Source organism: Rhincodon typus, chromosome 14 (genome assembly GCF_021869965.1).
Source record: "Rhincodon typus isolate 14 chromosome 14, sRhiTyp1.1, whole genome shotgun sequence".
Classification (NCBI taxonomy): domain Eukaryota; kingdom Metazoa; phylum Chordata; class Chondrichthyes; order Orectolobiformes; family Rhincodontidae; genus Rhincodon; species Rhincodon typus.
In genome coordinates, this window is record NC_063345.1 from 69,134,214 (window position 1) to 69,148,754 (window position 14,541).

The 14,541-nt window shown below is 42.4% G+C and overlaps 1 protein-coding gene across 1 annotated transcript in view; it reads right to left on the reverse strand.

The window, feature by feature from the left end:
- LOC109935647 (gamma-aminobutyric acid receptor subunit alpha-3-like) overlaps nucleotides 1–14,541 on the reverse strand; it is a 189,033-nt gene that overhangs the window by 49,297 nt on the left and 125,195 nt on the right. Inside the window, exon 5 of the mRNA XM_048604864.1 lies at nucleotides 6,140–6,360. Within this exon, the coding sequence (XP_048460821.1) occupies nucleotides 6,140–6,360 (221 nt within the window). The remainder of the gene's footprint in view (nucleotides 1–6,139; nucleotides 6,361–14,541) is intronic.

Consider the following 14,541-nt stretch of genomic DNA (forward strand, 5'->3'; position numbering starts at 1 on the left):
AGCGACTCTTGGATAGGCACATGGAGGATAGTAAAATGTAAGGTATGCAGGGTAGATTGATCTTAGTAGGATAATAGGTCGGCACAACATTGTGGACCGAAAGTGCTGTGCTGTTCTGTTCTATGTTCAATGTTTCTCGAGTAAGGAGACCAAAAATGTACACAATACTCCCGGTTGTGGCCTCACCAGTACCCTATACAGCTGCAGCATATCTTTGTGTTTTTAAACTCCATCCCTCTGGCAATGAAGGACCATATTCCCTTTGCCTTCTTAATGACCTGCTGCACCTGCAAACCAATGTTTATGATTCATGCACAAGGACACCCAGGTTATTCTGCACATTCACCATTTAAATAATAGTCCATTTTGCTATTATTCCAACTAAAATGGATGACCTCACATTTACCAACATTGTACTTCAGCCTCCAGACCCTTGCCCACTCACTAAACCTATCTATATCCCTCTGCAGACTTTCAGTGTCCTCTGCACACTTTGCTCTACCACTCATTTTAGTGTCATCTGCGAACTTTGACACATGACACTTGGTCCCCAACTCTAAATCATCTATGTAAATTGTAAACAGTTGCAGTCCCAACACTAATCCCTGAGGCACACCACCAGCCATTGATCGCAAAGAGAAAAACAGCCATTTATCCCTACTCTTTGCTTTCTGTTAGTTAACCGATCGTCTATCCATGCTAATACATTATCTGTAATGCCATGCACCTTTATCTTATGCAGTAGCCTTTTGTGCAGCACCTTGTCAAATGCCTTCTGGAAATCCAGATTCACCACATCCACTGGTTCACCACTGTCCACCACATTCATAATGTCCTCAAAGAATTCCAGTAAATTAGTTAACCATGACCTGTGTTTCATGAACCCATACTGCATCTGCCCAATGAGATAATTTCTATCCAGAGTCTCACTATTTCTTCTTTGATCATAGATTCAAGTAATTTCTCCAATACTGAAATTAAGCTTTTGTCTGTCTCCTTTTTTAAAGAATGATGTCACATTTGCAGTTTTCCAATCTGCTGTAACTGCCCCAGAGTCCAGCGAATTTTGGTAAACGGTAAATTACCACAAGTGCATTTTTTATTTCCCCTGCCATCTCTTTTGGTACCCTGGGATGCATTCCATCAGGGCCAAGAGACTTATCTACTTTAAGCCCCATTATCTTACTCAACATTACCTCTTTAGTGATAATGGTTATTTCTAGGTCCTCACCTGCCATAGCCTCCTTGTCATCAATTATTGGCACATTATTTATGTCTTCCACTGTGACGACTAACACAAAATACCTGTTCCATACCTTAGCCACTTTCTTATTTCCCAATAGTAAAGCCCCCTTCTCATCCTCTAACGACTGATGTTTACCTCAGCCATTCTTTCTCGTATTATATATTTGTAGAAACTTTTGCTATCTGTTTTATATTCTGAGCTAGTTTACTCTCATAATCCATCTTACTTTTCTTTATAGCATTTTTCATGGCTTTCTGTTGACCACTAAAGATCTCCCAATCCCTTAGTTTTTCACTAATCTTTGCCACTGTGTATGCATTTGCTTTCAATTTGATACATTCCTTTATTTCCTTACTTATCCACGGCTGATTATTCTTCTTCTTACAGTCCCTCCTTTTCGTTGGTATATACCTTTGCTAAGCACTGTAAAAACCCACTTTGAAAGTCCTCCACCATTCCACCATATAGCCTTTGCTTCTAATCTACCTTAGTCAACTCCTCCCTCATCCCATTGTAATCTCCTTTGTTTAGTACAAGACACTGTTACGGATTTTACTTTCTCACCCTCCATCTATATGTTAAATTCAACTGTACTGTGATTGCTCTTTCCAAGAGGATCCCTAACTATGAGATAATCAATTATTCATGTCTCATTACACAGGACTAGATCTAGGATAGCGTACTCTCTCGTGAGTTCCATTACATACTGTTCGAAGAAACAATCGCAGATGCATTCTATGAACTCCTCATCAAGGCTGCCTTGATCAACTTGGTTTGACCAATCCATAGAATCCCTCGAGTGTGGAAACAGGCCATTTGGCCCAACAAGTCCACAATGACCCTCCGAAGAGCATCCCATCCAGACCCACCCCCTTACCTTCTGCCTGTAACCTTGCATTTCCAATGTCTAACGCATCTAACCTACACATCCCTGAACACTGGGTAATTTAACGTGGCCAATCAACCTAACCTGCACATCTTTGGACTGTGGGAGGAAACTGGAGCACCTGGAGGAAACCCATGCAGACATGGGGAGAATGTGCAAAATCCACACAGACAGTCGCCCGAGGGTGGAATCGAACTCAGGTCCCTGGCACTGAGCCACCATGCTGCCCACAGTCAGGATGTAGATTAAAATCCCCCATGACAATTGCCGTACCATTTTTACATGCAGCATTTATTTCTTTGTTTATTGCCCACCATGATGTTGTTACTTGGTGACCTGTAAACCATGCCTATCAGTGAATATTTCCCGTTACTATTTCTAATTTCCATCCATATTGAATCAACCTTTTTCTCTACAGAGCCCATTTCATCTCTCACTGCCAGCCTAATGTCATCCTTAAATATTAGACTTAAACCACCTCCACTTCCTTCCTGTCTATCCTTCCAAATAGTCTGATATGCCTGGATATTTAACTCCCAATTGTGACCATCCTGCAATCATGTCTCCGTAATGGCCACTGAATCACACACATTCATGATGATTTGTGCTGTCAACTCATTTGCCTTGTTTCGAATGCTGTGAGCATTCAGGTAGAGTGACCTTATGCTAGTTTTAATATCTTCTTTCTGAATCCTAACACCTCCACCAGAAGAACTATTGTTTTCAAACATTCTCATGTTTTCTGTCACTGCTGCTTCTTTCTTTTTATTTCCTATCTTGATTCTCTTTTTCTTTAAACCCTCACCCACTGTAGCTAACTCAGAGCATCCCCTTTGGTGCCCAGCCCCCTGCCAAACTAGTTTAAAGTCCACCCAACAGAACTTGCAAAACCACCTGCAAGAACATAGACTAATATCGTTGTAAAGATGTGCTCGCAGGATTACAAGAACATGTACATTAATAGCTGTTACTAACATACAAGTGCACACAATTGCAATTCACATGTACGGACAAAGAAACACTTGGACTGGATTTAATAGTGACCTATCAATGGATTTGGAGGTGGGGGCACATCAGTTCCATTGCAGTGGACCAACTGGTGTGAATTCACAGAACATTAGTGGCACAGTTAAGGACCTCATGCCATCATTGCCAGGACTAAATGGACAGTGGAAGAAACTGTAACAAGGGTGCAGGCCTGCAGCTTCCTTGTCTAGCTGATTATGGATTCAGGAGAGGGGTAGTGCAAAACTAATCTATTGGATTCCACCTCCCCCGCCCCAAACTCCATGGTTTTCCTCCAACCAGGCTGCTCCCTTCCCCTGCTCCCATGACCTATCACAGTCGAACTCCCCCACTCACCATCTCCCTTCCCATTTGCTGGGGGCTGCTGGTTTGTCACCTGGCAAGATCTACCCAAATGATCAATGTCACATTTCCAAAGTGCTGGACAGCTGCAGCCTCTCATTAGAAGACTATTGTCGGGGGCAGGAATTCCTGATCCAAGTGGACGCAATGCCTGATGTCCCACTCCAGTAAATAGCTGAAGGGCTTCTCCCCCAGCCCAAGGGGAAGTTCAGGACAAGGAATTTAACGCCTTATGCAATGGATACAAATATACACACATACACACTCACATATATTCAAAACACAGACCCACTCACAAACATATATACATATATATATATATATATATATACAACGCATATATTGATTCACACACATAAACACACACACAAATGTAAATGCATATAGACACAATCTCACATACATACATACACACACATGAAGATACACGTGTGTACACACATATTCATAGACAAATACACTCAGATATAACAGACAGAATTGCTTCCAAACTCATGCACATTCAAGGACATCACTATTAACACACAGTTTCAAAAAGAAACTTGTGATTCACATTTTCAAACACAGACCTGCAGGCACAAGGTGTAAATTTAATGTCTTCCTTGAATTGAGTTTGATAACATAAGGAGATTTATTTGGGCAGAGGGTGAGGAATGTGTGACACGCCACTTTCAAATCTCTGCCTCGATTAGGTCCAGGATGGGAAAGCTCCATCTCACCCCTAAACTAGGGCCTGCAGACTACACATATAAGGGCGTCACCTCACTGTTGCTGGTATTCACCCATGTAGGAGGAGGTAAGCTGCTGAGAGCCACCCCATTCTTGCTGCCAAACTGTTGCTGCCAAACTCTTGCCCATCTCTTTCATTCGCGAGTAGGCCAACCTTCCCCATCATTCATCAACAATCCTGGGCACTGAATGGGTGTATTACCAGCAGCAGCCACTGCTCTTTCAGTGGGGCTGCCAAGCAGTGCAATGCTGCCAGCCTCCAATTGGCCAGCAGCTCCCATGTTGGGTATTTCCGCCCTCAGGATCGTTGATTCCATGGAAGACTCACTGCTGCCCCCTTAATTGCCTGATTGGTACTTAGTAGATGTCACAGGGCTCTTGCCAGCTCTTCAGCCATTGTGTGAGACATACACATAGAGACCATACTTCCAAATGCATATGTGCACAAATCATTACCAAAGCAAATGTACAGGGACCAAACAAACAATTACAAATACATGTGCATCTAACTAATTTATGCACATGCTCACACAATCTGAAACATATATACACACATGATCATGTATGGTTTAAAATATACACGTACACACATGCCTAGACACGTACAGCCATGTGTACACATGGCTTTAAACACACAAACAATTATGCATATATTGGTAGACATATAAACACACAAAGACATCTTCCATTTACACACCTCATTTAACTAAGAATATCAGGTTACTTCACTGGGCTATTATTGCAGAGAAATAAAAACCAAAAGAACTGCAGATGTTGTGAATCAGAAACAAAAACAAAGTTGCTGGAAAAGCTCAGCAGGTCTGGCAGCATCTATGAAGGGAAAAACAGAGTTAACATTTCGGGTCCGGTGACTCTTCCTCAGGGACTCTCTGAGGAAGAGTCACTGGACCTGAAATGTTAACTCTGTTTTTAACTTCACAGATGCTGCCAGACCTGCTGTGCTTTTCCAGAAACTTTGTTTTTATTACAGAGAAATATTCTGGCACATGAACAAAACTTTGAACAAACATCCAGGCTTTAAGGTGCAATCTTAAAGAATGAGGAAGAGGTAAAAATGTGGTGATAATAAGGAGATTTTCTAAAGATTGGGGCCTAGGCAACTGAAGATAAGCCTTCAATAATGAAGTGATTTAAATCAGAAAGACAGAACTGGAGAGATCATGGAGACTGGATGGCTGGATGAGGTGACAGATAGAGGGAGCAGTGTGACACAAAGAGGTAAGCTGCTGAGAGCCACCCCACTCTTGCTGCCAAACTCCTGCCCATTTCTTCCATTCCCAAGCAGGCCCGCCTTCCCCATCATTCATCAACAATCCTGGGCATTGAGTGGATGCATTACCAGCTGGAACGGGTGTTGGTATTGTACTGGACCAGATAGCTAGTAAACTGAGAATCAGTATTCATTCTTTTAAATCCGTAAATAAAAAGCTTTTCTCAGTTCAAGTGAGCATGAAGCTGTCAGATCGTCAAAAAAAAACTCATCTGGTTCACTGATGTCCTTTTTGGAGGGAAATCCGCCATCCTTACCTGGTCTGGGTTCCTTGTGACTCCAGACCAGAGCAGTGTGGTTGAGTTCAAGTCACCCTTTGAAATGGCCTAGAGAGCCCTCAGTTGTATCTTGAAATGGTATTGGAAGTTCAAGATGGCTCATTACCACCATTATATTCTCAAATCCAATCGGGTTGGTTTAATAAATATTGGTGAGGCTTACGTCATGAAACGGATGAATGAATGGGTGGAAGTCAATCGGAGTTTTGGAATTCTTAGCAAGAGGTGGATTTTGCAGCAGGATGCAGGCAGGCCTGGACAAAACTTCTGGATTAGCAATTGATAACTCGAATGCAGAGTGGTTTGAGTTTGAATGGCAGAAAGATTAGGTGATCATTTACCTCATGGTGTACAAGAGGGTGCCGTTATCCACCAGCCTCAGCAGCTTGTTGGGAGTGGTCATGTTGTGTGCCACTGATTTCTTGCCATTGTGGAAGAAGGTGTCTGGAGTCCATATTTTGCTGGCCAGCAGGTTGTTCAGTGGCAATATGCGCATGGGCCCCTTAAATTTGAGCCTTTCATCCTTCCAGCTCTGTCGGAAGAATACATCAACGGTGTATTCCTGGATTTAGGAAGAAAAACATGGATGGTTAGGAGCTCTTAATGTGTCCCTGAGCTTGTACCTATCACCACTTCTCTGTTAGACCAACCTCTTTCCCAGTGCTGGAGAGCAAAAAATGAAGGCTGTTTAGATGCATCCTGGTGCAACTAAACCACCAGACCTGGACCGCAGGTTATAGTTCAGTTTCTAACATTCTAAAGAATAGAAACAGAAAGGTTTCAGCAAAAATAGGCCATTTGGCCCATTGTGGCTATACCAGCTCTGTAAGTGCAACTTAACATGTCCTATTCATCCTGTAGCCCGGCAAACATCTCTTTGGATAATTATCCATCTTCTTTTCAAAAGTTTTGATTGAATCTGCCTCCACCAAACTGTGTTTTCTGAATCTGAACCTCTAACTGTGAAGAAGGTTTTTCCTCATGTGTCCATTGCTTCTTTTGCCAATTGCCTTAATTCTTGCCCTCTTATTCTCAATCCTTCCACAATGGGAACAATTTCTCTCAATCCAATTTGACCACCCTCACAAGATTCCGAACACCTCAATCAATTCCCCTCTCAACCTTCCCCAGAAAACAGTCTCAATTTACCCAATCTTTCTACGGAACTAAAGTTTGCATCTTCAAAACCATGCCTGTGTTTCTTTTGTGCAATCTCTGTAATGTTTTCACATCTTTCCTAAAGTACCAATATCTGAACATAATCCTCCAACAGGGGCTAAAACAGTGTATCATGAAGTTTCATTATAACTTCCTCACTTTGACAGAGTGTGTCTTCCCACTTCCTCACTTTACAAAGCCTAAGATCCCAAATGTTTTACTCACTACTTTTTCAATCTGTCCCTTCACTTTTTAACCATTTATCCCAGAAAGCTGTTTGGACAAAGCTAGAAATCCTGGAAGTCCTGTAATCTTAAACAAAAACAGAAATTGCTGGAAAAACTCAGCAGGTCTGGTGGCATCTGTGGAGAGAGAAAAAGAGTTAATATTTTAAGTCTAGTGACACTTCTTAGAACTGCACTTATATATTCTTGTAAATAAGACCTGCTGTGTTTAAATTATGTTAAACTTCGTGCCATGTAAAAATTCTGGGAGCATCAGAAAGGGTCTCAAATATAGGGAAAGCATAGATTTACTCAGATGGCAACAGGGATGTGAGTGCGTAGAAATGAGGAGTGGTTTCAGTCATGAACAGAGAAGGCTAAGAGGAGATTTAATCAAGGTCTTTCAAACGACACTATTTTGAGTGTGTGACCAGTACTTTCTGATTGAGAACACTATGCTGAAGGCTATCACCTCACACAGTCATAGAGTCATAGAGTCATAGAGTCCTACAGCACAGAGACAGCCCCTTCGGCCCAAACTGGTCCATGCCGACCAAAATGTCCATCCACGCTAATCCCATTTCCCTGCACTTGGCCCGTATCCTTCTAAACCTTTCCTATCCATGTATTTGTCCAAATGCCTTTAAATGTTGTTAATGTACCCGCCTCAACCACATCCGCTGGCAACTTATTCCACATTCTTACCACTCTCTGTGTGAAGAAGTTGCCCCTCAGGTTCCCATACATTCTTTCCTTTCTTACCTTAAACTGATGCCGTCTAGTCTTCAATTCCCCAACCTTGGGAAAAAGACTGAGTGCATTCACCCTATCCATGCCTCTCATGATCTTACACACTTCTATAAGATCCCCCCTCAGTCTCCTATGCTCTAAAGAAAAAACTCTGAGCTTGTCCAACCTCTCCCGATAACTCAGTTGCTCAAGCGACTTGGCAACATCCTTGTAAATTTCTCCTGCACTCTTTCCAGTCTTATAACATCCTTCCTATAGCAAGGTGACCAAAACTGAACACAATACTCCAAGTGTGGCCTCACCAACGTCCTGTACAACTGCAACATAACTTCCCAACTTCTATGCTCAATGCTCTGGCTGATGAAGGCCAATGTGCCAAAAGTTCTCTTTACTGCCCTGTCTACCTGTGACTCCACTTTCAGAGAACCGTGCACCTGATCTCCAAGGTCCCTCTCTTCCACTAAACTCCTTAAGGCCCTACCATTCATCATGAAACTCCTACCTTGATTTGACTTTCCAGAATACAACACCTCATGCTTATCCATATTAAACTCCATTTGCCATTTTTCGGCCCACTTCCCCAGCTGATCAAGATCCTGCTGCAATTTCCGATAACCTTCCTCACTGTTCACAATACCGCCTATTTTAGTGTCATCCACAAACTTACTAAATCATGCCTTGCACATTCTCATCCAAATCATTGATATAGATAACAAACAGCAATGGGACCAGCACCAACCCCTGAGGCACACAGGCCTTCAATCTGACAAGCATCCTTCCGCTATTACTCTCTGCCTCCTACCATCAAGCCAATTGTGTATCCAATTTACCAGCTCTCTGTGGATTCCATGCAATCTAACCTTCCAGAGCAGCCTACCACAAGAAACCTTATCAAAGGCCTTACTGAAATCCATATAGACTACGTCTACCTCCCTGCCCTCATCAACTTTCCCGGTGACTTTGTCAAAGAACACTAACAAATTTGTGAGGCATGATCTCCATTGCACGTGCTGACTACCCCTAATCAAACCCTGTCATTCCAAACGCATGTATATCTTATCCCTCAGAATCTTCTCAAGAAACTTACCGACCAAAGATTTTAGGCCCACTGGTCTATAATTCCCAGGTTTTTCTTTGCAGCCTTTCTTGAATAAGGCACAACATTTGATACCCTCCAGTCTTCTGGGACCTCACCCGTGGCTAAAGATGATACAAATATATCAGCCAGAGCTCCCGCAATTTCTTCTCTAGCCTCTTGCAGGATTCTCGGATATATCTAGTCAGGACCAGGAGATTTATCCACCTTCATACATTCTATTACTTCCAACACCACCTCTACTGTGATATGTACTGTCCCCAAGATATCGCTACTAACTTCCCCAAGTCTTCATGACTTTCTATGGTAAACACAGCGGAACAATATTTATTGAGAACCTCACCTATCTCCTGCTGTTCCACACTTACATGTCCACTTTGATCCTTCAGGGGTCCTACTCTCTCTCTAGTTATTCTTTTTCCTTTAATATAATTAACAAATCTCTTGGGATTCATCCTAATCTTCTCAGCCAAAGCTATCTCATGTCCCTTTTCACCCTCCTCATTTCCTTCTTCAGTAAACTCCCATATCCCCTGCATACCTCCAGGGATTCCCTTGATCCCAGCTGCCTGTACCTGAGCCATGCCCCCTCTTTTTCTGGTCGAAGGCTCAATATCTCTTGTCATCCAGGGCTCCCTACTCCTTCCAACCTTGCCCTTCACCCTCACAGGAACATATAGATCTTGAACTCTAGCTATCACACTTTTCAAGGACTCCCACTTGCCAGAGGTCCCGCTGCCTGTAAACAAACTACTCCAATCAACCCTTGCAAGCTCCAGTCTAATTCCATCAAAATTCGCTAAGCCCCAATTTAGAACTTGAACCTGTGGATCAGTTTTGACCTCCTCCATAACTATTTTAAAATTATCATAGAATCCCTACAGTGTGGAAACAGGCCTTTTGGCCCAACATGTCCACACTGAACCTCAGCATCCCACCCAGACCCATTCCCCTATAACGTACCAAATCTACACATCCCTGAACACTACGGGCAATTTAGCATGGCCAATCCACCTAGCCTGCACATCTTTGGACTGTGGGAGGAAACCCGACCACCCGGAGGAAACCCACACAGACATGGGGAGAACATGCAAATTCCACACAGACAGTCGCCCGAGGATGGAATCGAACCCAGGTCCCTGGGCTGTGAGGCAGCAGTGCTAACCACTGAGCCACCGTGCTGCCCACGGTGCCACCATTTTCTGTGCCACAGAATTCCACAGGATCACCACTCTAGGTGAAGACACTTCTCATATCAGTTGTAAATGGCCTACCTCGTATCCTAAGATTGTGACTCCTGAGTCACAGTCTAAGGATATGAGGTAGCCATTTACAACTGACATGACCTGGACTGCCCAGTCATCCGGAAGTTTCTTCCAGTGTTTACTGTGTCTGGTCCTGTTTGAATTTTATAGGGTTTTATCAAATTCTGCTTATTCTTATCAATTCCAATAAATATAGTCCCAACCGATCCAGTCTTTCTCTCTCTCTCTCTCTGCAATGAGTCTGGTAAACCTTTGTTATACTCATAGCCAGAACATCCTACCTGAATTAAGTAGACCAAAACTGCAAACGGTATGGCATGTGTGGTCTCACCAAGGCCCTGCACAATTTCAAAAAGTCATCTCTAAATATCTGCTGGCTCTCCACAAGAGCAGTCACCTGGAACCACATCCTACTTTTTCACCTACAACGATGAAAATAGTCCCTCTTCAGATATTGATCCACATCATTTTGAAAGTCATTACTAAACCAGCTTCAATCATACTAATGCAGTACATTCCAGAGCCAAACCACACAATGTGTGAAGATGTTTTTCCTCATGTCACCATTGATTCTTTTGCCAATTACCTTAAATTTGTCTCCTTTGACTCTTGATCGTTCCACCAACAGGATCAATTTTTCCCCAACGCTCCTGTCCAGAGCCCTCAGTATTTTCAAAACATCTCGAATTTCTTCTCAACCTTCTCTTTCAGATCAATCAACATTATTGAATTTTCTCATTCCTGGGATTACTATTATGAACTTTTCTGCATCCTCTCTAATGCCTTCATATCCTTGCTAAATAAAGCATTGCACTGAAAACTAGTTGCAATACTCCAGCTGAGGTCAAATCAATGTGTTATACAAGCTTAACATAAGGTCCGTGCTTTTGTTTTCTATAACTATTAATGAAGCTTTAGGTTGCTATTAATCATTTCAATAATTTATGCACACATATACTGAGACTCTCTACTTATGCACTTTTTTTATAATTATCCCATTTATTTTATATTGTCTCTCTCTATTCTTCCTACCTAAACAAACCACTGTACATTTTCTTTGTATTTAATATCATCTGCCATTTGTCTGCACAATCCACCTAGCTGTAATGCCCCATTGCAGTTCTACACTATCCTCTTCACAGTTTACAATACTTCCAGGTTGCATGTACACCAAAATCTAGCTCATTAATATTTACCAAGAAAAACTGGGTCCTATCACCAATTACTGAGGAAGATCCTCATGATGCTTCCTCCAATCTAAAAAACATTCAGAAACCATTATTGTTTCTCGTCATTCAATCTTTTTTCCATGCTGCTACTATCTCTTTTATTCCATGAGCTATAGGCCCACTGTGTGGCATTATATGAAATCCCTTCAGAAGTTCGTGTACACCACATCCATTGTATTGTCCTTTTATGATTCCAAACTAGACCCATCAAATTTATGAGCAGTCATTTTATTTTGGAATAAACAAGCTCTGTGCTCCCAGGTAATCACTAAGAAAATAAAGCCACAAGATTCTATGTTGCTTTTTAAGAAAAACTACAATAAACTTTACCATACAAAGTTGGAAAAGTAAACTAATCTAAAATATCTGCGTAATTTATATTCCAACATCCAAAATTCACTTGACGTAAATATGGGTAAATAAATTTTGATCAAACACCCTGCAAAGCACAAATATGTCTCCTCAGTCTATGGACTTTACTCAGACTTTAAGTGATCAGATGTGATTCAAAATTAGAAGTGATTTCTTGCAAGTCTTAGCCTCAGAACTCCTTCAAAAGCCACTCCATCATAAACTGCCTCAATGAGTGCTCACATTCGGATGATTCACTTTTCCTTTCTGGGGCTGTGTTCACCTTGAATCCTGCAACCACACTCCAGCACCTGCTTGTAGGCACAACTCCTATTATTTCACAGACAGTTAGCTTCACAATGCTAGTACTACCTGAAGTTTCCCTGAACTTTCTCTGCACAAAACAAATACATGGTTTCCTTCACTCTAGCTCTCTGCTGCACTAAACTATTAATCTTCTTCTGAGCCTTCACATTCCCACAGCTTGTCCTGAGCCCTAACACCAACTTAGCTGGCCTTTCTGGTTTCAAAGACTTCTCTTGGGGGTTAACAGTTCAGTGTTTAGTGTATGTTTTTGGGTTGGAGCCTCTTCTTCCTGCTGCTAATCACCCAATTGACTTGCAGCCAAATAATAACAATCTTGTCTTCTGACTGTCTTCATTCAAGTGAATAAATTGACTATTCTGGAACCCTTGAACTGTTCTCAGGTGCCTATTTAAAACCTTGGAACAAGCCCTGCCTTTGTTCCCAGGCAAAATTGAATGTGACTAACAAAAACAGAAATTGCTGGAACATTCAGCAGGTCTGGCAGCATCTGTGGAAAGAAATCAGAGTTAACAAGAAGTAACTAATATTCGAACACCAAGTTATCTGAAAGCTACAATTCATAGATTACTGGCTGTAAATAATCTAATGAATAAAAAAGACATGAATATATCCTAGTTAGCTTTACTAAACCTCAAGCAAGTTATTTAAACATAATTTTCCCCTTGCAAATCTATCCTGGCTTCCTTTTGTCTGAGTACGTACTGCCAATAGCAAGATGACCTGGAAAGGTGGCCACTACCTCTGTGCATGTAGTCACTGTGACAGATCCATGGACACAAAAATGCAGTTTACAATTATCTCATGTATTGAAGAGGGCTAATTCCTGCCTTGAATCACAGTGCTGTGCGTACGTGTTACAAGCTCATGTGTAAATAAGGACCTGAAATGTGTCCATGTCTGGTTGTTTGGGGCATCTCGATATTCAGTGTGGCACAAGAAGCCAATCATAGAGTCAGGAAGGATGAACATAAAGGATGGGGTGGAACCAGAAGTGGAGTAGTTGCACTGAAATGATTCATATGTTATTAGAAGGATGAGGCTTTACAGTTAAATTCAGATAGTAGAGAAAGCTCCCAGAATGAAAATTAAACATACTAACAAGATTTCAGTCTAGGATTCTGCCTGACACGGAGGGACGTAGGAACCCTACACCACACATGGTTCAATATGGGAGGGGGTTAGTGTTCCCCTATCCTGCACATTGTGCAATGTGGGAGGGGGTCAGTGTTCCCCTATTCCCTCGTGGCTCAGTGTGGGAGGGGAGTCAGTGTTCCCCTATTCCCCACACGGTTTAGTTGTGGAGGGGGTCAGTGTTCCCCTATCCCCCAAACGGAGGGTGTTTGTGTTCCCCTACTTCACACGGTTCAATGTTTGAAGGGGTCTACGTTCCCCTGTCACACACACATGGTCCGATATTGGGCTCCGACAGGGCCTGAAAGGGAACAGACCCCTCAAAACCTGAAGCTACTCAAAGCGGGGCTTGGCTCCTCAATGTATCCAGTAAATGTTTTAATATAGTCCCTGACCTTCAGTTGCTGAGAGTCCAATTCCCCCATCTCCCTGATACCCTATCCTGTACAGTAACCATTGGGGCAGCCCCACCTTCAATCCTGGCAGCTGCTGTATCTCTGTGTGGGCTCAGTCACCGTTGCTAATGAACACAGCCTTCTTTTAAATAACTTGATATTGATCAAATGATATTCATTTTGTGGTGAAATTTGTGTTTTAAATGTTTCCCCACATGGAGGGTAAATTGATTGGCCCTGTATTTGCCGGTTTTATTCTCTACAGTCTTCTTTGAACAGGGCTGCGACATTTGCAATTCTCCAGTCATCTGGCACCATCATCGGCAATCACTCGCTAATGAGTATGCTCGTCCACCTCCGAAATTCTGTCACTGCTCATGGGTTCTGCGTATCCTTGCCTGACCGATGAGCCCAATCCTAGAGCCACATCTCTGACCACACATTTGCAGGTATTTCCAGGAGGTGGAATTGGTTCTTGGCGTCCAAATCACTGGTATTCCTTTCTCCGGTTTTTTATCCGTACTTCCTCTTGCCAACAGTATTCTCAAACAATAGTGTCCTTTCATACAGGAGGTGCCTCCGAGTCAGTTTCTCCTGAATAGTGGTCTCCCATGCATTGACATCTATGTTGGGTTTCATAAAGAACGTTCTCAACTTAAAAAAAAACTTCAAAAACTCTTTCAGCGATAGTAGGAACTGCAGATGCTGGAGAATCTGAGATAACAAGGTGTAGAGCTGGATGAACACAGCAGGCCAAGCAGCATCAGAGGAGCAGGAAAGCTGACGTTTTAGGCCTAGACCCTTCTTCAGAAAATGA